At 37.6% G+C, this 27,395-nt stretch overlaps 1 protein-coding gene and 1 non-coding gene across 3 annotated transcripts in view; one reads left to right on the plus strand and one right to left on the minus strand.

Annotated features, from left to right (window-relative positions):
• The window catches only part of NUDCD1 (NudC domain containing 1), a 41,178-nt gene that overhangs the window by 3,163 nt on the left and 10,620 nt on the right, over positions 1–27,395 (plus strand). For both annotated transcript variants that reach the window (XM_040062396.2, XM_040062387.2), the window contains exons 2-7: positions 9,569–9,723; positions 17,994–18,179; positions 19,892–20,072; positions 22,728–22,913; positions 24,904–25,117; positions 27,190–27,334. In XM_040062396.2, the coding sequence (XP_039918330.1) occupies positions 9,616–9,723; positions 17,994–18,179; positions 19,892–20,072; positions 22,728–22,913; positions 24,904–25,117; positions 27,190–27,334 (1,020 nt within the window). In that variant the 5' untranslated portion in view covers positions 9,569–9,615. The remainder of the gene's footprint in view (positions 1–9,568; positions 9,724–17,993; positions 18,180–19,891; positions 20,073–22,727; positions 22,914–24,903; positions 25,118–27,189; positions 27,335–27,395) is intronic.
• Positions 17,260–17,332, minus strand: TRNAK-CUU (transfer RNA lysine (anticodon CUU)). Its single transcript has one exon. It is a non-coding gene; the product is annotated as a tRNA-Lys (tRNA).

The raw sequence follows: 27,395 nt of genomic DNA on the forward strand, positions 1-27,395 counted from the left end.
CAGCACCAAGTCCTGTTGCATATGTGCCTAGAATCTTAGCCATGCCCTGAAATATCTCAGCATTCTACATATACTGATTTGTTAAATTCAGGTCTTTTTGTAATGTGGATGAATTAGTTTGGTTTTCTTTGTAAAGCTGAGACAATAAACACAATTTGTGTGGACTAACCTCTGTTTCTATATATTTGCTGAATGATATACCTGTCTACAGAGTTACCCATTACACGTTACTTTAGGTTTTTGTACAACATAATTGTATTCCTAGCAGATCAGAAAGGTATGTTTGCTATGCTGAATTGTCAGCAGTAGGAAGAAAGTTTTTAGATAAATTTTCTATTGAAGGTTAAGTGAATGAGACTGTGAGTATATCTATGGTAGGACTGGAAAATTTAACGAGAGGAACGTTTTTACTGTAAGACTGCTTTAGGCGTCACCTTTCAAAAGACAGCCCAAATGCACTGGTGCTGTTATGAGTGTGCTGCGGTTGTGTCAGAGATAGCAACAGTGTAGCATTGGAGCTCTCCCTTGTCTCTTATTTGCTGTTCTGCCTAGGGTCAAGCAACCTTTATGGTTCTTGCATACTTCAGTTGTGCACCTGTTCTAAATAGGTGAAGATTACATATATTAAAATATATGAACAGTGGAGTTACTAATGGAGAGATGGATCTACTCAGTTCTTGTCCGTTCACATATTTTACATAATAGTTCCAGTAACTCATGTAATAGAGGATTGGTATGTGTGACTGTTATTTTCTTTCATCCTTCCTACAGCATGAAGACCCTGACTCATTTCAGTATTACTCAACTGTCCTACAGAGTCACTAATCCTAACTCACTTATTCTGTTCTGTGTGCACATACATAGATATAGATACTGGTCCTCTGGAAAGTGGAAAGCTTTTACTGTTGTTCTTGTGTTTTGGAATTGATAACAGGAAATGTATCAGGCCTTATATCTGTCTTCCAGATGTTTCGATTGCAGCCTGCACTTTGCCCATACAGCTGCCTCTTTCTCCTTGCTGGTTTTCTTTTATGTCCTTCAAGGCAGTATACTCACAGTGCAGAGATGTTCTGCGCCTCACTTTTGTATATCCCAGTGTCAGTGGTCTACACATGTGTAAGATTTGTGGTATCCTTCCAAAACTTGATGTTTGTGTTGTACAGGAGTAATGGGTTGAGTTGTAGAGACTGTGGATGGTGTGTAGGCTGCGGCTTTTTCAAATTACTTAATGGGACAAGAAACCAGTACTGTGTGGGAAGGCCAAGAACTTCTGCTTTCCAGCACACTTTCCAATGTGCAGATTCAAAGCCTGTAGAACATGATGAAGAGCTCGGTAGTTTTTGAGTTATTAAATCAATATTTGTCACTGTGTGAAGAATTTGATTTCATTTCCTCAAAGTGGGATTGAATGCAATAGCTAAAAAAAAAAAAAAATCAAATGTATAGGAATACTGTCAGTATAATTATTTCTGATTTTATTCACAACTCTTTGCAAAAATATTGTCATAGAAAGATTAATATTGAAAGGTGGTTGATTTTTTTGTTTTACAGAAAAAGATTTGATGAGTGTTTGTCTCAAATAACCTGAGATTTGTAATTCTGCCTGTGTGACATCCCAAACTTGGTGGCAGTTAAGAGGAATATGTGATTTTTAGAATACTTGGAATACATGACAATAAAAAGAAATAAGTGCTCGTTCTTAAATAGAACTGAGTTTTAATTCAGCTTAGTTGAAGTGTTTATGAAGTGTTATTACAGACTTGCATAGTGAACTTTAGAGTATCAATCTTCTCTCAATATTTCTATCTCTGTTTTTATATTTATCTATTTTCATGAATTTCACTGGTAGCTATAAAATAAAATTATTACCCTGTGGAATTGATGCAGCCTTCCGCCCCTAGAGCACGTGGATAGCAGCATGTGGTGTTGTGTGACAGCTTGTGGTGGTTGTCATGTTCCTGAGGACTACAGTGAACTTCATTTTCTGACCATCATGTAAAACTTAGTGTTCAGTGCCTTTAGCTGGTTGACTATGGTTGCCAGGAATTTGCTGTGGTCAGATGTACAGCTGACAAAGAAATACATTTTAAGAAACTATTTATTTATTAAATCTGTGATGGAAGGTGATTTTTCTAGTAATTTTTTTAAATGTATGCTCACAGTGAAGAAGAATGGGGGAAGTGGGATACCTTCCCTTCTCTTTTAAATGCTATGGTTTGCTTATTCTTTAATTTCTTCCTTATTCCAGCCCATTCTGTCCTAGTTATTAATAAGCTCTTACAGTAATTTGTTTTCTCGTCTCTCTTTCTGATAAAATATTTCAACTAGTAACGGGTCCTATATTATTATGCTTTTATTTCCTAGCTTTTCATTGTAAATTTTGTCTTTCTCCTTACTTTTTTTAGTTTATTTCCTTAACTCAAATGTTTCCTTTGCATTGAGTTTTGTAATGCTTTTTTATTCCGTCACCAAATGTTTAGGAGGGACAAATGAGTATCTTGTTTGTGGTTATCTCTTCTGCCCTAACTGATCTCAGCAGAGTCCAAAGCAGAGATTGTGGGGCAAATCCTTGTCTCCAGCAAGGAGCATGTCCCAAGTTGCACAACATTTTTAAAGGATCAAGAGTTTTGCTGTTTACCATTTAGATGTCTCATAATTCCTTTTCCTTTCCAGAGGCTTAGAATTCATTCAGATGTGGAAGTCCCTGATCCCTTTCCTCTATCTTGTCTGTTTGGCAGGACCCTTGTACCTATAATGTAGTAGTGGATGCTTTTCAATATAACTACAGCTGGAAGGCAGTGTAAACATTTGCTCAGAGATGGAGCTACTGTTGCAAGCCAGGAGAATATGCAGAGAATGCATTCCTTTGATCACATGCATTTATCAGTTTTATCACTTTTTTGAAAAGTGGTGGTAATGCATGCTGCTTAGAAGGTCTGCTTCAGTGAAAAGTTGCTCATTAATAGAAACATGGAAACCATGTTTGTGGCTTTTTATGGAGCAAAAGGCACTGGTATGTTTCAAACATTTACAGATTTTCATTTGCATTTGAAAAGTTAAATATAAAAAAAAGTTTTTAATGTATGGGAAACAGAAGAAATTGAGAGCTTTTTCAGACATTTGCAGCTGTAATTCATAGAAGTTTAGGTCTCAGGCACATGTTTATTCAACAACAACGAGATGCTGCCTTCAACAATAAAAGCATGGTTTTTATAATTAAAAGAAAAACCATTAATGCAGGGTTAGAAGGATCTTTGAATACTGATACTACAAAATATCTCTTCCACGACTAGATCAGTGTATCTGCAATACAGAATTGCGTCCACCGGGTGGCATTGCAAAACAAGGCATGACATACAGGTGTACAATATTTGATGCCACAAAATATGCTGGTAAAATTACTTTGCATATTTTGCAGTGAGTTGCTTTGGTGTATTCAGGAAAGCATCTAAAAATGCAGGGGGCTGTTTGGAGGTTGTTCCTCACCCTATTTTAATCTGCCTTTTTTTTTTTTTTAACCCCAGTTCTGCTTTATAGAGTTTGGTGCCAGATGTACGACCTCTCTATTCATTTAAAATATAAGTTCCTTGATAGTGTTCTTTATTCGGAGGAGTTGTTGGGTTTTTTTTGCATTGCAGACTAATAATTGTAATAATATCCAGCTAGGGGTCTTGTAGTAACAGTAAGGTTAGGGATGTGTTACTTCTGTTAATTATTATAAATTACCTTGTTTTTAGTGCTTTTGCTTTTCAGTAAAGCATTGTGAGTGCAAATATTTTCTTTAATTATGTTTAAACTATTTTGAGTCAAATTATTCTTTTAAAGCGTGGAACTAGTAGAGATAAATACAATTCTAGAAAAGTAGCATGGTTTTCTTTATTCTGGTCCAAAATATCCTGCGTAACTAGGGTTGTTGGGAAATAATATTGAAAGCTGAGGTTTAGTTTATACATTCTGTTTACTTGCTTTCTTTTCTGGTATGAATAACAGTGTATGTAAATCAGTGTTTCTGACTTACCATGGTATAGGTGTATTTATCAGAAATTTGAAAGAGACCACATATCTTTCTGTTGAATAACTGCCCTTGACTGCTGCTTCTTAATTGAACCTAAACAGACTTGTGAACCCATTGAGAGTGGTGAATTAGTCTGACTCTTAAAAATCACATTAAAAAAAAAAAGAAAAAAGAACAAAACAACAACAACAAAAACACACAGGGAAAAAAAAATTAAAAACCCTAATACAAAACAAACCCAAACCAAACAATAACAAATCAGAAGAAAATCCTGACTAAACAACCAAATTAAAACTCATAAAACTAACTGTGAGACTGAATAACGTGATGACCTGAAGTATTTCTTCTCTCCATTTATATTAACTTACCTTTCTCTGAATTTACTTTATTTAAAGTCTCAGTTTCTTTTCTCTTTTCTCCTTTATATTTTTGCACTCAGCTCTATTGGCTTTCTCTTTTTTTCAAAGGACTATCAAGTAACTTTGAAGGCTTTAGAAAGGAAGGGATGAACTCCATCCTAGTGTAGAATCTTCTGTAAACTATTTAAGCACATGGTATGTGATAGCAGATGGCAGTTGTGTGCAGATTTCACTTGGTCACAGTATGGGTTTCAGTTAATGGAGAATGGAATAGATTCTCTAATTGCTTCATCTTGGCAGAGCTAAGCATATGTATGATTCATTCTGAAAGCAGTTGGCTACTTCATTTGAAGTGTTTCATGACAAGACAGTATACATTTGTCAGATTTCCTAGTTTAAAATCACCTATGAATTTATAGTTTCTGACTTCTGTTTATGTGGAATTATTTACATATTGCAGTAATATAAGGGATTTGGATTTCCTGTTCCTGACCCCCTTTATTATTCAGGGCTTATCAGAACTACAGTCTAGAAAACTCAAGGACAGAGAATTCATGTTCTTCCAGATTTTATAAAGTTTATCACCTTATAATCAGCTAATCAGTATTTATTATTCTAAGAATTTTTGTGAAAAGTTGTACATTTACTTCAGGAATCATCTAGTTTGGAGTATTTAGACTGTTTGTTCAGTTACAATTCTGACAGGAACAGCGTAACCAGGGGAATGGGAAGGGAGAAGTAGCAATAGGAAGCCTTACTGTTTTAGGTTTTTTTGTGCTAAAAAAATCTTTACATGTTTCTACACATATATTCTAATTTCATAGGATCAGCTATAGAGGAAGTAGATGCTATGTGCCTGGTTTCACTGAAAATAATTATCCTGGATTATATTTGGTTTGGTCTGTAATTGTTTACAAAACACTCATGTCATCTCTTGTGTTGGGAAATAAAGCTTACACAAACAGCTTTAAAATGCATTTTCACAATATATGTTTTTTTACAGTGTTATTTACAGTAAAATATTCTAATTAAATAAAGTAGGAATTGAAATGGGTAGCAGTCCTTGCCATTAAGGCAGGTGTATTTTATTGTCGCTCCTTTGTTGATATTCTAGCTTGTTTTGAAGGGCCATAGCTTGTGGAACAGTAATTTATTAATTGCAGAGGTACAGAAATCCCTCCTGCGTGATGAATATGAATAATGATTGGATCTGCATAGAATGAAAACTGCTGGTTTGCAAATATCAACAGTGATTACGAGATTAATTGCTAATTGTGCTGTCATTTTGCAAGTATTTTGTATAGTATGACTGGATTTTTTATTAATCGGGCAGTATAATCTTGCATAGTTTCCTAAAGCCACTTTTATGTTAATAGCCAGTGTTGTTAATGGCTCTAATGTCCTGAGCCATGTAGTGGTTGTCTGGTTGTTGAGTTTGTGATAGCTGTGCAGGGGTGCTGATGAATGGACTGCTGCTCTTTGCACGAATTCGTCCTCTGACACAGTAAACTGCTTCTGCCTGCAGTAGGGTTTTAGTAGATGCTGAAGAAGATTAAGAAGTCTGAGTGCTGCTGCAGAGAGTTGTGAATCGTCCCTGTTAAGGGGTGGGATGGAAGTGAAATACTGGAAGTAGAAGTTGATAAAATAACTGTGAACTGCTGCTATGAGAAGGATTATCATTGAGGTGCTTTCCCTGTACTTAGGGCTTGAATGCTAATCATCATGGACTGACAGAGTTTACTTGTAACTTTCTAAATGATTTTCTGTGTGTGAATTTCAAGATAAGTTCCTTGCAGGAAAGCTGAGAATCCTCAGTTGACTGTACTGGAGAATGAAATTGAGTTCTGGTCTATCTGAGATTATTTACAGAAGGAGGGACCAGACCTCTTCTAATGTATTTTGAAAAGTTTGGACTACAGCTGCATCATCTCTGTATAGATATGGAATAGGAGGAAAAAAGCTGCACCTCATTTAAATAAAAACCTGGTTAGTCTGCGACAGATAATCCAGTTCTGATTACTGGTAGTGTTGCCTTTTTCCCAACCTGGAAATGAAACTTGAGGTAATTTTAGTAAGGAGGTAATATAAAAGGACATCTTTGTTTGAAGACTTTCAGAGGCAGTTATGGAAAGATGTCCACAAAAGCCCACCCCCTCGACCCCAGGGGTGAATACATTTTTATAGGTTTTAGGAAATCAGCATAATTGATAAGGACCAGTCAGGAGGACATGTGGTGATGCAATTCCTCCCCATGTCAAGCCCCTTCTGTGGAGCCCCACCTTCAGCACTTGTACTTCGTCCATGAGAATGTATCTGGAAGAATTGTTCTCAGCCTTGGTTCCCAGGAAGAGCCAAGACAGTACAGAGCCTTGCACCTCCCGGGGCTTGGAGCTCTGAATTTGTTTTGTCTTTCTGCTTAGGGAAAGGCTATGGAAAAGTACTGGGGGAACTAGTCACTAATACAATAGGCTGCAGAGCTACAAATATATGTGTGAAGAACACAGAGAGCATAGAAAAGAAAGAAAGGCAAAACTCAAATGACATAATTTCCCATTTTTTAGAGACTAACGAGACTCCATCTTGTCTAGTCTCTACTCCATATTTAGCCATACTACCGGTTTACATAATCAGTCAGCCCACTGGTTGTTATACAGATGCCAACTAGAACTGCAGCTACTATGAGTACTTTTTTATCCAGGCTCAGTTTGGTAACCATGGTGTGAATGTATTGAAGATACTCAAGGTTCAGTGAGCTCCTTTTGAGAGCTACCTGGTGTATAATGAATTTGTTTTCAAATTTCATCCAAATCCTTAGCAATTCTTTCACTCTGATCTGCGTAAGAACAACAACCAGTGTTACTGATTTTGTGGTTAGTAGAAAATTAACTGCTTTGAAATGGTTTTTGAAAAAAAAATCTGTTTTGTCAATAACCTTAATATGATTAAATATTATATTTGGAATCATAGCCTTATGGACACAGGCCTGATCTTTATCTAGGGGAAAAACGTACCAGACCAAATTTTCATATCCAATACCACTCTGACAAGTTGTTCTTATGAAGAGTTTTTGGATACATATTGGACTAGAGCTACATGCAAATTTTTAGGGCCAAATTTGAATCATGGTTACCAACTGCACAGATAAGAGGTACAAAAGAACACTTTGAATCACATCATCCTGATCTGTTTCAGTCTCTGGTGTCCAGTTGTCTTTTTAACACTGAAGCAGTGAATCCAGGGTTCTCTGCCGGCACTTCTGGCATCAGTAATTGAGTAGATGTTTTCTATTTGGAAAAATGTAGCTCAAGTGAATGACTGTAGGTAGCACTCTTGCCTTGAAGAAGGTAGTATTCTGATGAACAGCAGTTCTTTGCAGCCTCTTTTAATTAGAAAAACTTAGTCTGAAATTTTGATGGTATCATGGGCATTTCTGGAAATTTCTGAAAGTGCTAAGAACATGGTGGGGGTTGTTGTTTGTTTGCTTTTGATTTTTGTTGTTATTTTGTTTTGTACATGGTGGGGGGTTTTTGTTGTTGTTTTTTGGGTTTTTTTTTGTTGTTGTTGTTTTTTGGGGGTTTTTTTGTAATTACTGTGAGCTAATTCTGCTTTGTACTGTTTTAATCTTTTGCTTTGCGAGTGTTGGTAGATTAGTTCAGAATTTAAGACTATGAAATCCATGCAGTTACATGGAATGTTTCTTTTGGCTTCTGTTTTCGTAGATTTACTATAGAGCAGACTTTTTTCCCTTACTGTAATACAAAGTAGGTTTGACATTGTTGTTGCATGTGTGTAGCTGTGTGCTTCATCCTGTGAGAATTATTGATAAATTAGACCTCAGCACATGCTGATGAGAGACAGGGTGGAGGTGTATTGGGTTTGCATGGTGAGGTTTTGGTAGCAGGGGGCTACAAGGGAAAACTTGTGAGAAGCTGCTGGAAGCTTCCCCCATGTCTGACAGAGCCAATTCCAGCCAGCTGCGAGATGACCCGGTGCTGGCCAAGGCTGAGCCCAAAGTGTAAAAAGCTACTGCACAAGAACTGCAGCCAGAGAGAGGAGTGAGGCTGTGTGAGAGAAACCACTCTGCAGGCACCAAGGTCAGTGAGGAAGAAGTGGAAGGAGGTGCTCCTGGTGCCAGAGCATAGTTCCCTGCAGCCTGTGGTGAAGACCATGGTGAAAGAGGTTGTTCCCCTGCAGCCCACGGAGGCCCATAGGGGAGCAGAGATCCACCTGCAGCCTGTGAAGGTCCCCATGCTGGAACAGGTGGATGCACCTGACTGAGGCTGTGATGGCATGGACAGCCCATGCTGCAGCAGGCTCCAGGTAGGACCTGTGAACTCTTGGGGAGAGGCGTCCACACCACAGCAGGTTTGCTGGCAAGACTTGTGAGCCCACAGGATGGACACCCATCCTGGTGCAGTCTTTCCTGAAGGACTGTGACCTGTGTAAGGGAGCCACTCTGGAGCAGTTTGTGAAGAACTGCAGCCTGTGGAAAGAACACAGCTTAGAGAAGTTTGTGAAGGATTGTCTCCTAGGGAAAGGACTCCATGCTGGAGCCGGGGAAGAGAATGGGGAGGAAGGAGAAACAGAGGTGTGATGAACTGACCTCAACCTCCATTCCCTGTCTCTTGTGCTACTGGCGAGGGGAGGAGGGAGTAAACAAGTGAGAGTGAAGTTGAGCCCAGGGAGAAGGGAGGGTTGGGGGGGGAATGTGTTTTAAGATTTGGTTTTATTTCTCGTTACCCTAGTCTGACTGGCAGTAAATTAAACTAGTTTCCCCAGGTTGAGTCTGTTTTGCCTGTGACAGTAATAGGTGAATGATCTCTCCTTGTGCTCATCCTCCCTCAGGAGCTCCTTCTTCATTATGTTTTCTCTCCCCTGTCCAGCTGAGGAGTGATAGAGTGGCTTTAGTGGGCATCTGGCATCCAGCCAGGGCAAACCCACCTCCATAGGCCACTGTAAATGGTGATGGTGATGAGATTATCAAAACAAATGACTGCAGTGGCCTTTAGGGTGGATGACTTGCTTTCCCAGTTTATCGTGAAATTTTAAACTATGTATACACAATGTATTTTTCTTCAAATAAACCATACCTATGGAATGAAAATGGAAGAATTATTTTTAAATTGTTTTGAATTTTAAATTACTAAAATGTAAATAAATAATTGTTAAAATAGTGTTCTTCTTTTCCTTCCAGCTGTAGCAGAAGTGCAGCTTCGTGATGATCAATATACCCTTGACCACATGCGTGCTTTTGGCATGTATAATTATCTTCACCTTGATTCCTGGTACCAGGATAATGTCTACTATGTTGATCAGTTTGGAAGGGTTATGAATCTGTCAGTGACTCTGGTAAGAATAAAATCTTTTTTTTAAAACACTGAATTGGAAAATATAGGAGCAGATGAGATAGAAAATATTGCAAGTAGGATCCAAATGTAAAAACTTGGGGAAGCTATTGTCAGGAAGACAGGTTGGCCAACAAAAATATATTTCACCAGGAAGAATAAAAGGATTTCAAGTGAGGTTTCTGACTTCTTTGTGTTAATGATATTGCATTAGTGCTGCAATAGTGTGTGGCATCCCACCCTTAAGGGGACAGAAGCACTCAGGAGTGCTTGTGGCCAAAAGGGCTCAAAAAAGCTTGCAGAGTGTTTTTAGAGAGTTATACATTTGGCGCGGAAATTGAAATGTTAGTCCCTGATCTCCTAGTACAAACACACAGCAGTGGGCTGATGGGATGTCCAGGGTCCTGGAGGTGCTTGGTGGGGCTATCTGTTTATGGATCAGTTTCTCCACTTGGATAGTTGGCGACTCACTTTCTATGCAAGTTAGTTATCATGTGCAGTTTGTTCTTCCAGTCCCTTCTGGAAATGGGTTGGAGGGCTTTAGGGGTCTCTGGTGGGGGGGGGAGGGGTGTCTCTTGATCTCCCCCCTGCAGTTGATGTCCACATCCACTTCTCTGCATTATTCCTGTATGTGTGCTGTACTGTGCTGTGCTTATGTCTAGGAGCCAGAACAAGGACGTTTGTCCCAGAAAAGTGCTGCGCTACCTCTGTGGGGCTCCTCTCTCCAGCCACATCCTGTTCTTTCTCACAGTTATTACCAGTAAACCTTGGCTGAGTCCACAGCCTATGGCTATCACTGCTGGAGACATATACATTAGGTCTTGTCTTTTAGGCTTCTGCATGGTGTTACACCTGCTACCATTCTGGGCAAGATGGACATGAAACAAGCTGAAGGAAAGGGAAGATGCTTCTTTTCTAGTTGCCTTTCTCTTTCTCCCTGACAGTACTTGATGCTTGTTTGCTAACTTGAAAACCCAGTCACTGTATATATGTTAGAATTAGAAATGCTTAATCCAGACATCATTTGTTGGAGGCAAAAAGATGCTGGTGGTTGCGAGGGAACTTAAAAAGTGTAAGCAAGCCAGGCCAAGTCTGAAATTTCTGCTTTTGTACTGGTGGTCCTAAGTAATCAAACTTTGTATTTCATTTGAGCCGTTTTAATGCATGTATGCTTTAATTTTCTTTACAGAACTATACTTCATTTCAGAGAGGGAAGGACATGGTTCTATGCACACCTGTTTCTGGCACATACAGTTGTAGTGCTTGGGCATTAAGGAAAAAAAGACTGTGGAAAGGAAAATACTCATTGTCATACTACCAGAGAGTTTGAGTTGTAACCCTGTCAGACAAATGAAAACACACAGCTATGTGTGAGTTTTTGAGAGCACTGGCTTAGCCTGTGCAAGGTTCTGGGGACAGAAATTACTAGGTCAGGACTAAACTATAAAAAGTTCTGAAATTGTAGTTTCAGATTTTCAGGAAATACAGGTTTCCAGACAATGATAGAGTGAGAACTGAAGCTGCAAAACAGTTCCTTTGCTTTTCATAGTATATAGCAGTTGGAGACCTTGGCAGAGTCTTACTATGTCAAAATAATCTTCTAGGACTTCTTCCAACACTTTTGAGATCATCTAGATTCCTAGTAGAAGCATCTAAAAGAAAGCCTTCTCTTAACAGTGGCTTGTCCCAGTCTCATTTTTTGTTTTATCCTTGAGGTTGGTTAACCCTGGATTGCCGCTGGGCACCCACCCAAGCACTCTCTCACTCCCCCTATTCAACAGGGTGGTGAGAAAAAATGAGAGGAAAGCTTGCGGATGAGGATAAAACCAGGGAGATCATTTACCAGGTACCATGATGGTAAAACAGACCTGCCTTTGGGGAAAATTATTTAATTTATTGCCAGTTAGAACTCGTGTAGGATGATAAAAAAGGTCCCACAAAGCTTATACCAGGAATTTACTCCATTGTGTGCTTTTCTATGGGCAACAGTGTGGATATCTGTCCTCTGTGGGTTTCAGGATAGCCTGCTTTCCCATGGTCTGCTCCAAGGGCTGCAGGCAAACCTCTGTTCCACACCTCTGTCTTAGCTGACAAGCTCAACTCTCTCTGATGGAGAGTCCAGCGGAGCCAGGTGGAAGTGGCTGTATGTGCACGGGGCAGCCCTGGCCCTTCCTCACTGAGACACCACCTCTGCAGGTCCCCTCTGCCTGCACAACACAGACACTCGATACATACCTTTATTTGGGGGGCACTATGTGCGTAAAATTGATTTCTTAGCAGATAAAGGATTTTACAACAGGCTATAAATTGACATAAGAAATATTCTTCCCTAGGACCTATGTCAAGATAATGGCACTTGATTAATATCTGGTCACAAGTTTTGGTTCCACCTGAAGGGGAAAATAAAACTGATCAAACTGTGAAATAAATAGGCACCATCTTTTGTCCTAATACATGATACCGTGCTGTTTTGCAAAGGAAGCATGTTTGCATATGAATAAAAAGGAATGTGTGTTCAGAAACATCAACAAGGTGTCTCATTACAAATGTGCCCAGCCATGTATTAGTTAAATGTATATTAAAAATAAGATTGGTTTTGGCTAAGTACAGCTTACAATTAAAATGAATGTCAGTCTTCTTTAAAACAGAAGGTAGAACAGGGTAATGTGTTCATCCTAAAATCAGAATGAAAGAACACATAGGCTTTCTAACGCATCATTATTTCTAGTTTTATTTCTATTTTAGCTGCAGCTTTGATTCTAATATGCCTGTGTGTTGGTTATCCATATATCATGAATTATCCCTACAACGTAGGTGTTTAAAAAGATGTCATCTAGGTAGGAAAAGAAGTGCATATAACACCTTGCCACTTGCTCAAAATCACACATAATTGAAAAAATAAAAGTGATCAACACAAGCAGTTCTTCTGTGTTGATGGATGAGTATTCAGGTTTGTTTTTTTTTTACCAGACTGAGAAAATTGTTACTCTAACTTGGTTGGAAATACTGTGTAATAGCTTTAACCTTCTCCTATTACAGCTGTTGGACTTTTTTCATTCAGTATGCTAGCAGCAATCAGTACTTTGCTTTAAACACCCAATGGGTAGGGTAGTGATAGGATTACTGACTTGCAATTTTTTAATTGGTCTTTTTCTTTGCATATGACTCAACTTTGTTGATTGCTCGGTGTTTGTAGCATTCAAATATAGCTGCAAAGCATTCAAAGTTGACCTTAAGCTCTTCTTGCAAAGACAACTTGGTTTCATTTTATGCTCAAATAATCAATTGAAAAAAATTGTGGCAATAGGAACTCTTGTCACACTTAATTAAAATCTTTAACGGTAAATATGTTTTCATCTTTTTAATTTCCAATAAGAGTTAGCTATGGAATACTGTTTCTGTAACTTTCAGTTAACTTCAATTCAGAACAGCTGTTAGTGGCACCAGACACAGTGTGGGAATTTATTTGAAACAAGTCAAAATAAGAAAGCAGATAGAGAACAACAAAATCTTTCAGTGTTGTGTTTCAGGGTTTTAAATACATGTCTCTTTGTTATTCAGAGTGCTGGATAAAGGCATTTTTTTCAGTTAAAGAGGTGTGTCAAATGCCTAGATATTTTGATTTTTCATAAAAACATATTCTTGTATGTTATTTCTACTTTGTGGGAATTGCCATATGACTTATAACTTTCATTTTTCCCTTTCTTTTTTATTCCTTTATTCCTTTCCCATCCTTTGTTATTTCCTTGAAAAAAATGCTTTTATTTTAAATCTTCTATAAATATCTGATGTTTGTACAGTATTGTCATTTAACCCCGGCTGACAGCTAGGTACTGTGCTTGCTCACTGCTGCTCCCTCATCCCAAGAAGGATGGGAGGGAGAACCAGAAAAAGGTAAAACCCACAGCTTGAGATAAGAACAGTTTAGCACTTTATATAAAGCAAAATTTAATAATAATAACAACAAAAATAATAATGATAATGAAAAGAGAGATAAATAAAACAAGGAAAACCAAGTGGTGGACAGTACAGTTGCTGACCAGCACTGACCAACGCCCAAGCAGTCCCGAGTTGTATTAGCCTGTTCTTGCTGGTATAACACATGACTACAGACTCTAACTATCCCCCCGTGATTCTAAAGCAGGGAGTTACTCTTACCCCAGTTAACCACCTGGTGAACAAAGAAACAGTCAGTCGGACTGACTGTTATTGATTGTTCTCATTGTAAAAATTTCTCTTATGTCTAGATGAAACTCTACTAATGCAACTTTTTGCTGTTGTCCCTTATCTTCTCTACATGACTTCATGTGAAGAGAGAGCCCCCAATCTCTTTGTGGCTGCCCTGGAATACAGTGATGAGGTCGCCCCTGAATCTTCTCCAGGGAGACGAGGCCTAACTCCTTCAAACTTCTCACATAGGGGAGATTCTCCAGTCATTTGATGGTGTTCATGGCTGTCCTTTGCACCTTTTCCAATCTGTCCATGCCTTCTTTAAACGTTACTCCAGGTGGGGCCTGACAACCACTGGCTAGAGTGGGATGATCACATCTCTTATCTCTGCTAGTGATACTTCTGCAGATGCAGCCCAGGATCCAATTTACATTCGGTGCTGCGGCATTGCACTGCTGATTTATGGTCAGCTTGTTATCCCCGTTGGCCTCTGGTCTCTTCATCAGGACTTCTCGCTACCACACAGATCCTGGCCTATTCTGAGCTCCCTGGTTGTTCCATTCCAGGTACAGCACCATGCTTGTCTTTGCTTATTTTCCCAGCGTTCTTGCTGCCCCACTCTTGGAGGCTCTCTGGGTCTCTGTGCCACATGGCTTTCCCATGTAGGTACACGTCTACCTCATTACCTAGTTTGGTGTCATCAGCAAGTGTGGTGAGGGTGCTTTCAATCCCATCTTCTGGGTACCTTATGAAGATGTTCAGTGTGTGGGGCCTGGTATCAATCCCTAAGGGACCCCACTTGTAACAGACTGCCAGCCCATTTTATTTAACAGCTTCTTAGTTCAGTTAAAAAACTTCAAATTATTAAGTTCTATTCCAGTTATTTGACTGGAATGGAGATTGTGACTGTGATGTTGCTGAATCTCCAGTTAGCATCTTATATTTTTCTGTGAGAATATTTTGTTTGTGCTCTTTGTGCAGCCTTATCTACTTCATAAGTAGCTGATCAAGCTGTATTGCTGATAAAGCATGTCCTGAGTGTTTTCTAAAAAAACTATCAGCGAAATTCTTTTCAAATCATAAAGATTTTATTGAAGTCTAATAAGCCTCTTGGGTTTTCAGAGATTACTTCAACACAAAAAATGGAGGTAAATCTTAGTCCTAAGCAGGCAGCAGCATGGCTGACATTCCATGAGCCAAGTAATGAGCAGAAAGTCAGCCACAAAGTGTAATTCAGCAAAGAAAAAGCTGTATGTGAGAGTGAAGGTAGAAGATAAAGGATAATCCCTAAAAGATATGGTGGAAGACATGCTGCTGTACTTAATGAAAACAGTCGGAAATCCAATTTTCAGCGTAAAAGCAGGTTTTTTTCCTGTTAGAATTAGCAGGAAATTGAGAACACAACACAGAACTAAAACAGGACTTATGGGAACAATTACTAGAAATATAAATGAAACTGTCAATCTAACATCCACTTTGCAGTGTTATTGAATCAAGCTGATTTGTGTAAAGTTAACAGAGCAGGAAATAAAGGAATTGGCGGGGGGGGGGGAGCGTAAAATGTAGTGGTATGCATAATTTTTTAAAAATCCGTATGTCTTGATTGTTCACTGAAGAATTATATCATCTGTGCAATTTGTTCATCATAGTGTCTCCATTTATTCCTGCTCAAAAGCTATTTGTAGTTCAGTGTAAAAAAGAATGCAGGGTAGCACTGCAACAGGATGCTAAATAAACTTATCCTGACATGTAGTAGAATCAGAGAATTGTATAGGTTGAAAAAGCGTTTTAGGATCATTGTGTCCCATCAGTCACCCAGCACTGCTAAGTCCATCACTAAGCTGTGTCCATGAGTGCCATATCCACACATCTTTGAAATATATCCAGGGATGTTGTTTGCACCAACTACCCTGGGCAGCCTGTTCCAGGGTTTTTTTACTTCTGGAGAGGAAATTTTTCCTAATATCATCTAAGCCTCTCCTGTAGCAACTTGAGGCCATTTCCTCTTGTCCTGTCACTTGTTACTAATGAAAAGAGACCAGCCTTCACGTGACTACAACCTCCTTTCAGGTAGTTGTAGAGAACCATAAGGTCCCTTCTGAGTCTCCTTTTCTTCAAGCTCAACCAGGTTTTCTCCAACTCCAGCTCCCTCAGCTGCTCTGTCCCTCTCAGGACTTGTGTTCCAGACCCTTCCCCAGCTCCATTGCCCTTCTCTGGACACAGCTCAGTCCCTCAGTGTATTTCTTATAGTGAGGGGTCCAAATCTGAACCCGGGATCTGAGGTGCAGCCTTGCCAGTGCCCAGTATAGGGGGACAGTCCCTTCTCTAATCCTGCTGGCCACACTATTTCTGGTCCAGGCCAAGATGCCATTGGCCTTCTTGGCCACCTGGGCACACGCTGCTTCGTGTTCAGCTACTCCTGATTCTTTTCCACTGGGCAGCTTTCAGCCACTCTGCCCCCAGCCTGTGGTGCTGCCTGGGGTTGTGACCCGAGGGCCGGGCCCAGCCCTTTTCCGTAATGAACCTCGTACCGTTGGCCTTGGCCCATCAATCCAGTCTGTCCAGATCCTCTGCAGAGCCTTCCAACCCTCCGGCAGATCAACACTCCTGCCCAGCTTGGTGTCTTTTGCAAACTGGCTGAGGGTACCCTCAAATCCCTCATCCAGATGATCGGTAAAAATACTAGACAGGGCTGGCCCCAGTACTGAGACCTGGGGAACACCATTAGTGACCGGTCACCAAGTGGATTTAATTCCATACTACAATAATAATGTGATAGAAAAGTGTTGGGGAGGAAGAAGCCAGAAAGCCCTATAAATATGATTGCTTAGATTCTGAGAATGAGAAACCTGTAAGTGAGATAGAATTGAAAGTAAGTTTTGATGTTTGAGATGTATTAGATACTGGATCTCTGGGAAAACAGTTATGTGACCATCTGAAGGTTACCTGTAGCCAGACCCAGAGGTCAAATGGAATGTTCTGTCTCACCCCTCAATGTATGGTTCATCCCACACCTGTACCCCTCCTCCCCTGAAGTATCAGGTATCTGTAACCCCATTGGCCCAAGTCCTGTTCCAGCCCACCTTGAAGACCCCTGATAAGGGGTCCCAGGGGGGCTGGACGCTCTCTTTGCTTGCACCCTTTCCCGAGGACTTTCCTCTCTTTGAATCTCCTCTCCCTCCCTACTTCTCCCTTCCCCCACTTTCCTAGGCCTTGCCACGAGCTGCAGCCTGGCAGCTCAGAGCAAGGCCCCCACATCCCTTACAATAAACCTCATCTTCTAAACCCCAGCTTCAGAGATCTCTTGTCTATATTTATCTACACCATCCTGGAGTCCTCAGCAGCAGGAGGAAGCAGTTTCTACAATTGGTGCCCAACATGGGGCTCGAACCCACAACCCTGAGATTAAGAGTCTCATGCTCTACCGACTGAGCTAGCCGGGCCCCAGTACTGAGACCTGGGGAACGCCATTAGTGACCGGTCACCAAGTGGATTTAATTCCATACTATAATAATAATGTGATAGAAAAGTTATTTGAAAATGTGGTATGAATTAGCAAAGCTTTGCTTTGCCAGCTAATCATAGGTATTGCTTCTCTGAACTTACTGAATAAAGTGACTACTCTAGGAAGGTTGAGAAATTATATTTGCCAGTTGTGCAACTGAATAAGATAAAATTCTTTTAAATTTACAGGTGAGTTGTATGTACTAGCTTGAGTACAATTCTGTGGTTTTCATTTCTTTTTAAGTGTCCATATTTTTCCTGGGACTAGAATTATTTGAGGTAAGTAATTAATAAATAGGAATGCTAGAGGAAAATAAAAGCCTTTTCTAATACAAAATATAATTACTGCTTAAAACTGAAGAAATAAAAGTGCTGAAATATCAGTTAGAAAACACTCATAGAAACCAGTTTGATGAATTTCCACCACCTTTTCCACATGTGTGAGAATTGTTCTTGCTACCTACTTTTTTCCAAATATGCTCAATGATACACAAAACTGGTACATTGCTACTGAGATTTATTATTCTTAATTTGCCTATAGTCTTTACTGAAATGAATAAATACTTCATAAAGTTTTAGTTCATGACTGTTTATTTCTAGGACACTGCTCTACAAAAACCAAGAGAAGTTTTCAGGCTACCTACAGACTTGACTGCATGTGATAATCGCCTTTGTGCCTCAATGCACTTCTCATCCTCCACATGGGTTACCCTTTCTGATGGTACAGGAAGACTGTATTTAATTAAATCAGGCAAGCGTGGAAGCAGTGCATCTGAAAAGTGGGAGGTACGTCCTGCAGGAACGTGTTTTGGAGTTGTACATATGTCCCTATTGAAGTGATCTGACTGCATTAATAATGGTATTTGTTATCCTGCTTGCACACAACAAATATAATTGTTACATTTCTACCTGAAGCTGTGAGTGTCATGTTCTGTGGTTAGTTCCTCTTTGTTCATGAAAGATGAAATTGGCAAAAAGTGCCCACATTTTGCATCTATTTTCTTTATTAGAGTGTAGTTTCCTAAGAAACCACAGATGTTTTAGTATTGGCAAAAATGTAGGTGTATATACTGAAGAGGAAGATTTCAACATGATGGATTAGCTCCTTTCCTTTACATCTTTTGAGAATTCAGTAAAGGAAATTGATCATCCTGGTTTTAGATGCTTGGTAATAAATACCATCTGGGTTTTATTCTGTTCTGTGTGAGAATGCTGATACGTAAATAAATTACATTGAAGTTGTCAGTGTAACAAAAATATGAGATTTTTATCTGAGGTTGTGTCATCATTTAAATTGACTTGTTGAGTATGTAGAGCATGCAGTGGTTTAGAGTTATGTTAATATGACAACCCTATAAATCCTCAAACTATCAGGTTTCAGTAACAACAGCTGGATTGAGTCTATACTCATTCAACCACTGCAGCTTGGATTCTTTGTAACTTATTTTTTCATTTGTTCTTTCATTTTCACATGTTAATCTTCTAGCAAATAATGTTTCTTTTCTTCTTCTCTGTTGTTTGGATTTATTTTGTTTTTATCTTCTTTGGTTATTTGCTGAATGACTACTTTTTGAAAAAAGCTGGAATACATGGGTTTTAGAATTAAAACTTTCAGCTGTAGGTGCCAAATGTCTCATGCTGTAAGATATGGAATCATTCTGTATGAAATTGATGAAATAATTTTAATATAAGTATAAATATAAACTATTTTGATGAATTAATGAAATTTATAATTTTAAGTTCATAATTAATGATATTTTATGTTCATAGTGGTGCTTTTTAGCCTTTCAATGTGACAGGAATTGAATATGTATTCTGCCTACCTAGTCACATTCAAATATTGGATGTACTTTTCCAATCCATGTACTTCAGTAACTTCTAACCCTAAACATGAATATTATTCTCCTTCATTTCATTATAGCTTTTTTTTTTCTTACTTTATGGAGGAGGAAAATGGGATCTCTGCAAAGCTAAATAATGGCATGTGTGATGATTGAACACTGGTAGTGATGCTTTGGACTTTCACGTCTTATCGTTTGCACGTGTCAAGGTCTGCGGAGATTTTCAGAATGATTTCAGAAGTATCTAGAGAACTAGTGAGGGCCTTGGGGAAATGCCTACATTTTCTTGAGTGTGAGATTGTTTGCCTAGTTGATAGGCAGTGTTTATGGACCCTCTTGTTTTCATCAGTTGCTCTACCTCTATTTATTGCAGTGCTAAAGAGTCACAATGCTGCCAGGTTTGGGGATCTTTGTGCTTTGTTTAATGGGCTCTTTTTAAACAATAATGTTTAAAAAACACTTCAGTACAGTAGCTTAATAACCACAGAAGGAGGAACCAGAAATGTGTGACATTTGTGGGTTCATATCGGCAGAGAGATTTGTAGGGGACTAACTGTTACTGATTTGACATTCACTGAAACCCTTCCCTGCTTTCTGTAAAAGAGCAAGGCTTCCAGCTTTAACTGTCTGACTTTTTATTACATTTTTGTCTTTTAGATTGTGTTTAATGAAGAACTAGGAAGTCCATTTATTGTAGCACACAGTGTTTCCTTTGTAAAGTCTGATGCACATTCACTAGCTGTGCTGCTGCTTAGGGTAGAAAAAGATGAGCTGGACACAAAAGGAAGTGGATTTCATGTTACCTTGGAATGGGTTACAATTGCAGGAAGAGGAGAGGGTAAGTGTTTTACATTTAAATTACTGGTGAGTAGTGTTTAAAACAAATTAAAATCATGGGTTTTTTCTTTCTAGTCTTAGAAGTTATTTTTCCACAGGTTCTGGTATTTCTTTTCCACAGCTTAGATTTTACATAGGTATTTTTTTTTCTTATATTTTGAGATCAAGTTATTGGTTATAGACCTTAATTTTGGAATTTCAGTCTATAACCAATAGACAGACATTTGGAAAGCAGGAAGAAGTAAAGTTTTGCACTAGTGTCATTAAGATAATTAGAAAACAGGATAGCACTTTACTTGAATGTTATGAAATGCAATTTCTGTTTAGCTTGGCCTTGTAAAATTGAGGTCATATGGAACTATTTCTAACTAATGCCTGTTGTATTTTTTACAATATTGTGCAGCTGGATATGGGTCTTTGGTTATGGCTGTTGTTGTTGTTGTTTTTTAGATTCCAATTAATGATATAGTGGGATTAGAAGTAGTAAGAGATAAATGTAAGACCTGTAGCATAAGATGTAAATACTAAATCTAGGTTTTCCTGCAATAGGAGTATGAAGTTATTCCATTAATTTTAGACCTACACATTGAAAACATATTAGTTAGTATATTAATACCTACTAATTAATATTTTATCCTAATGAAGTGTGACAAATGATACTTTATATATTTAATATGACCATATATATGTACATTAAATATTTACATTATATATGTACATATATGTGTATATTAAATATCATGATTTACATGAAGGATACAAGACCCCATGTGTCACTGTCTGATTTAAAGATGTGTTAATTAAATTGATAGACATTGTTGGAATGACTGTGATATAGTCCTGCTCACTATGTTTCAAGAAATAAAATTTTCATACTGACAGAAACAAGATCTTTAACTGGTTGAACCAAGGCACTTGAGGCATACTGTGATGCTACTAGCCAAATGTTCTTCTATCTCCTACATATATAGTATGGATAACAAAGCATAGAACAGAATAGTTCATTTGGAAATGTCATCTAGTCCAACTGCCTGACCAGTTAAAAGCCTGTAGTTAAGAGTATTGTCCAAATGCCTCTTAAAACACTGACAGATGGGGCTTTGACCATCTCTTAAGGAAGCCTGTTCCAGTGTTTCTCCACCCTCTCAGGAAATAAATGCTTGCTAATGTCCAGTCTGAACCTCATCTGGTGCAGCTTTGAACCATTCCCATGTATCCTGTTAGTGGATACCAAGAAGAAGAGCTCAGCATTTCCATCTCCACTTCCCCTCCCTGGGAAGACTGTAGACAGCAATGAGGTTGCCATCAGCCTCATTTTCTCCAAACTAGACAAGCCTGAAGTCCTCACCTAGTCTTGACAGGACATTCTTTCCAGCCCTTTCACCAGCTGTGTTGCCCTCAGTGGCTTTATTTATGTTTTCTGCTGTTGAAACCTTGGATGATGGAAATATTTCTCAGAAATGAGACCAACTGCCTCATGCTTTTGTGGCCAGCTCAACAAGAGAAAGAAATCTCTGAATATTACTGTTTATAACTTAGGAAAAAAACTAAATCAGTAGCACTGTCAGTCTAGAACTGAAGATTTTTATTAACACAGACTTTTATTATATTTTTTATTATATTTTTTTACACTTTCATAAAAAATTCTTTTTTACATTGTGTGTTTTGTAACTTATGACAAATATTCTTGGAATCCCTAAAAGTATATTTAAAAATCTTTGAAAAAGTCTTGACAGTTCTCCAGCATTTCCAGGGAACAGAAAGTTTTTGAAATTACTTCAGTAGATATGCAGATAATAAAAGGCAAAGCCATCTTTCATTATGAAGAGGGAAATAAATTTTGATTTCATTTTAACAAACATCTCACAAATCGGACTGATGTATGAACTAGTCTCAAAGATAAAAACTGTTTTGAGGAATTGCAATATTTTACAAAAATCTCTTTCATCAGGCAATTGCTGTTGCTTGTCTTTCCTTGAAACTCTGTCTGTAGATGGAGTTTATCAAATCAGATTTTAGTAAAAACAAGTAGTTACTCAACAAGCCAATTCTTAAATTACTAAAATCTGTGCTTCATCAGAACAAAGCCTTAAAACCTGGTTATGTCTGTTGACACCATCAAATGTAAGATCTCTGCCCTGTTTGGCAGACTTAACAAAGGGATTGTACTCACCACTATTGTGTTACCAAAGAACAAAAAATGGAAGCATGAATATAAATCAGAATGGTGGCAGTGGTTAGGTCTTTTCATATCTTCTGTGGTACTTCAGAGGACTGTAACAAAGGTATACCCTTTCCAAATTGGTTTTCTTTTATTAACCAAGCATTTAGGAATACTTGCTGTAAAACCTTGAAATGAGGAACCACAATGCTGCCTTATGAGTTTCAGAAAATATGACATGCTTAGCTTTCTTCTGACCTTCTCTACAAGAAAAAAAAAAATATTTGTACAGAAGTTGTGCTGGGCTAGCTGTGATCAACAAAGACATCATAAGAATAAAAGGCAGTTTTAGATTAATCCAGTATAACTCATTGGAAAACCATGGTACTGTGATTTAACAGGTAGGATTGCATAGTATCTAAATGTAATGAATACCTTAAGTAATAATTTGTCTTCTAGAAATATATTCTGACTTTTAAACATTTTATTTTATAGGTGATTATAGATATGAAATCAATAAAAGGAGAGTTTTGCAAGGAAAATCAGTCCCCCATTATGCAGCAATAGAGCCAAGTGGGGATGGTCTAATGATTGTTTCCCACAAACCATTCACATTTATGCAAAGTGACAGTGACAAATTAGAAGAAAATGAAGATGTAAAAGTATCAAATGAAAAGAAAGGTAAGACTTAGTCTGACAGGTTATGATAGGCTGCTCTCTTCTTTTACTTACCTTGTTAGTTTAGCATTTGTTTAGGAACTCTAGCAGTAAATATTTTAATATCTATCTTCTGGACAGATTGACTTTTGTTTGATTGTTTGCCTTTATTGTTGGAAGTTGTATTGTGTATGAACGTATATTAGGTGCTTTTTTTTGCCTTTTTTGTTGTTGTTGTTATTGTTGGATAAGAGGCACTTAAAGAATTTTGTTGTCTTAAGGAAAAGGATATTTTGCAGACAGACCTATTATAAGCTTTTGGTATTAGATGGATTGCTAATGCCTTAATTTAGGCATCTGTCTGAAGTACTCAAAAAAACAGTCTTCCTAGATGAGAGGGGGGCATTGACCTCCCCAAACTGGTTGGGTTTTTTAATTATTATTCATCAGAATGCTTTTTGATATGTAATTTATTCCTGCCTTTCTAAAATATAAATAATTACTTTGAAAAATCATTTTAAAACATGAGACTCCTGTAAAAGATTCTCTTTTCTCCAGCAGGAAAGCAGTTCAGAAAAACTCGAACAAAATGCATTCATACTTTTTTTTTCTTTGCAATCAAAACTAAGTATGTAAAACCCTGTTAAAAGAATTGTTTAGTCCTAAGCTCTGTAATGTCTGTGTTTATGTAATTATGTTGGATTATTTCACATTTGATTTCTGTTTCTGCATATGAGGCATTGGTTCAAATTCACAAATTCTAACTGAAGGATAGTAGCACAATCTTTGTCAATAGTGTGAAAATCTTTTTGGAAAGCAATACAAAAGGATCAAATTTCTGGAATGTGTTTAACCCTGTGACAACTGTGATATTGTAATGTAATGATATTGACATGTAATTTCATTAAGAATAGTCTGTACATATAAATCCTGAGGCAAAGGAGTTCTTCAGTGCACTGAGCACATAATGCAGTTGCCTGTTGCTAAATGTAATGTAGCAAATTTTGGTTTTATTTGCACAATTATATAAAATTGCATGCATAATGGCCTTTTAATATCAGATAATTTGTGTCAGTGTTCAAAATCTTGAAGACTGTCATGTCTCACATAGTAATAGTTTCTGGGGAAGTATAATTGTAGCACCTGTGACTGATCCATTGCAACCAGGGCAGTTGTGGCAAAGGGCAACAGTGCAAGAGTCCGTCCAGAGTCACAGTTGCGGGCAGGAGGCTTTGATCAGTGGAATGTTAAGTTGGGTTGTTGAGCTTTCAAGGGGAACCCATATTTCACTTTTTCTCAAAATAGAAGGGTAAGTTGTACAAGATTGCTCTTTAGAAAATATATTCATCTGTATGTGTATTTTCTGTGCATTACCCACTCCTGCTGTCACAGCCTTCCTTTTATATAAACATTTCTCTTAAAACGCCAATTTTTCTAGCCATTTAATAATCAGACAGATTCTAGACAGAGTAGAAAAAGTCAATCAGTTCCTCTGGGCAGGTAGTTTTATTTAATCTCCATAGCTGAGGCAGATTAAGACTACTTAATCTTATGAAATCATTTCTATTGAGTAGTCAGCATAGCTTTTGGCAAAATATGTAGGAAAAATGTGTTCACATCTCTAAATGGTATGTACTTCTAGCATGCAGTAGGGTGTCAGTATAGTGCGCCTGATGTCTCTTTAACGAAATTATTAATCATAAATGTTTTGTTGTATTTAAGTACATTTTGGGTTCCAATTTTATAATGCTACAGTAAACTTAAGAGTAATAGTTAATGCCTATTGTATAACTATCAGCATATTTGAGTATAGACATGAATGTAAATTACTTTTGAAATGAGAGATGCAAATGAACTTGATTGCTAAAAGGTGTTTCTCCACTTTATGATCAGAATATATTTTATGTAAATTTTTCAGAGTTAAATTTAATTTCCACTCTTTCAAAAACACAATTTCTTTCATAAAACTCCAGATGTCTCAGTATTCAGTTTGTATTTTCCTGCATGTTTCCAGCTGTAGACCCTCTCTACTACTGGCAGCAGACTGAAGATGATGTGACAGTAACAGTTCACCTGCCTCAAGACATCACAAAGGACGACATAAAAATACGTTTTTCTCCTGATAATATATGTGTTACACTGAAAGACCAGACTCCTTTGATGGAAGGAAATCTCTATTCATCTGTGGACCATGAAAGCTGCACATGGATAATTAGAGAGGACAAAAGGTATTGTATATATTTTTTAGTTTTATTGATGGGAACTGATTTCCAAACATATACCGTATCTGATTTCTGGCCCTTCTGGAATGGTCTCATTTAATGCTAGTCCCTTCTTGCAAGAATGTCTTCTCTCCTGAAAAGAGTTCACTGGCTTTTGCTGTCTCAGTACTGTTTCTTTATCTTAATTGTAAAAGTAATCCCTTCCTTTTGCAGTTATTTTCCAGGAAAAACCCCACCCAGTATCAAAATGTTAAACATAGATTTGTAAGAAGAGTAAACTTAATTGGTTCAACAATGATTTTTTTCACTATGTTTCAGGATTGATTAGTCTGAATGTACCTTGTTGTTTGTGTTAATTTCTCTTCTTCTTTCCACAGACGAGCATTTTAGTAATAATTCAACAGGAATTCTTTAGGCTTGACTTATGAATTCCTAATTACTTTTTCCTAAAAAATTATATAGTATGTGCATTATAGAAAATTAGTCTGTGTGAACTTAACATGCTGTAGACCTCAAATAGAAATGTTCCTGCTATTATTTGAGAAGTAAATTTTAGGTTTTTTTTTTTTTTTTCATACTGAAATAAAAATATGAAAGAATTAAGAGAGTGCAAAAAAATAATTCAGAGCTCTCTAAAACACAGTCAGGTTTTTCTTTGTGTGTTGTCTAGTTTTCGTACTCCAGCAGGGCTGAGCCATATATGTGTTTACCCAGGCTGGTCTGGTTATCTCAGGGATATTCATACTCTTTAATGAACTCAAGAAGAAACATTTACGCCACCAGGTGATCCACTCAAAAGCTCATAGCTGTTTATCTAAAACAGAGGCTACCCTTTGAGCTGAGATAAGGTTGGCTTTTTGCAGTTTTCAAAAGGTTAACTGTAAAGGTCAGTAATTCTCAAAAGTGAAATTAGAGGGACTAATATTTTTATATAGATTATGCTATTATTGTACATTAAAAATTGACTATGGTTACAATGTGTGGATTGTTGGTCTTTAGGTATCATGCTGAAAAACAGCTGAGCTGAATAACTTGATTTTTTTAATACTTATTCAAGTGAGCATTATTGCATGAATCTCAGGCTTCTACTTTATTGAGAAAGAGTAATTCCAGATTTCAGTGTAGTAATTTGCACTCAGTTCTTAATGTTCTTCTACATGCTGCAGTGCTGCTATAAATCTATTGATTAAAAGTCAAAAACTTGCTCCAAATGTCTTCTGTAAAAGTGTGATGTTCCTAATACCAGTGTAACTGCTTTAGAGACTGATTCAGAGTTCACTAAAGAGTTGCTGCAAAGGTGCAGTAATTAGTAACTTTGAGGGCTTTCTGCCAGGAGCACTACAGCTGTCATTGCTGGAGAACCTGTAAGTGTATCTAAAAAGTGAGTATAATAAAACTGACTTCAGTTTTATCATTATATCTATGTGTTTGTCCAACAGTGCATTTAAATGGAATTACTATGTTGGTGCATTGGGCTGTGTCTTAATTTTCATTTAATTAGTTATTCCTAATAGTTTAGTGATTTTACTGGGTTGTTGTTGGGGTTTTTTTGACATGTTACAGAAATTTTACATCTTCTGAGATATGACTTTAGATAGATAGTATAGATAATTAATTGATGTAGTATTACTGAGGTCTATGAAATACAAGTATTTTTGTCCCAGATGTTATATAGAGGTAGGGCATACTTAAATAACCCTAAGAACTATTACTTATGTTTCAAATAAACCTCTGTAGTAAAATACTGTCAGTCTTTGGATAGATTGCTTTACAAGTTATTTCCTGCCATATTTGAAATATTTTAATGAGACTGGTTCAGAGTAAACTGCACCTATATGGAAAACTCTGAGATTTGTGTTTAGGCTATTAGAAATCACATATTTGGTGTGTTTTTCTTTAGAATATTTTTTGGAAGTATAGTGTATTTTATAATTTGAATGCTAATGGTTTCTGTGATTTTCATTATTAATTCTGTTTGAAGAGAAGTGCTCTTAATAACATTTAGAGTTTTTTGACTAACCTGACAAATCAGTATAGTGCTTTCATGTGCTACTCTTTATCTTCTCTTTGCATTTTAGTTTGGAAATCTCTCTGATTAAGAAGAATGAGGGATGCCGGTGGCCAGAGCTAATCATTGGTGACACAAGAGGGGAATTTGTTATGGACCCTTCCCAATGCTCTGAAATAGCTGAAAGCCTGATGCATCTTACCTCTGAAGTAATGGTAAAGAGTCGAGAATCAAACACTTAAGATTCTTGTACTTTTGCATGTTGTCTTTTCTTGG

Source organism: Hirundo rustica, chromosome 1, assembly GCF_015227805.2.
Source record: "Hirundo rustica isolate bHirRus1 chromosome 1, bHirRus1.pri.v3, whole genome shotgun sequence".
Taxonomy (NCBI): Eukaryota; Metazoa; Chordata; class Aves; order Passeriformes; family Hirundinidae; genus Hirundo; species Hirundo rustica.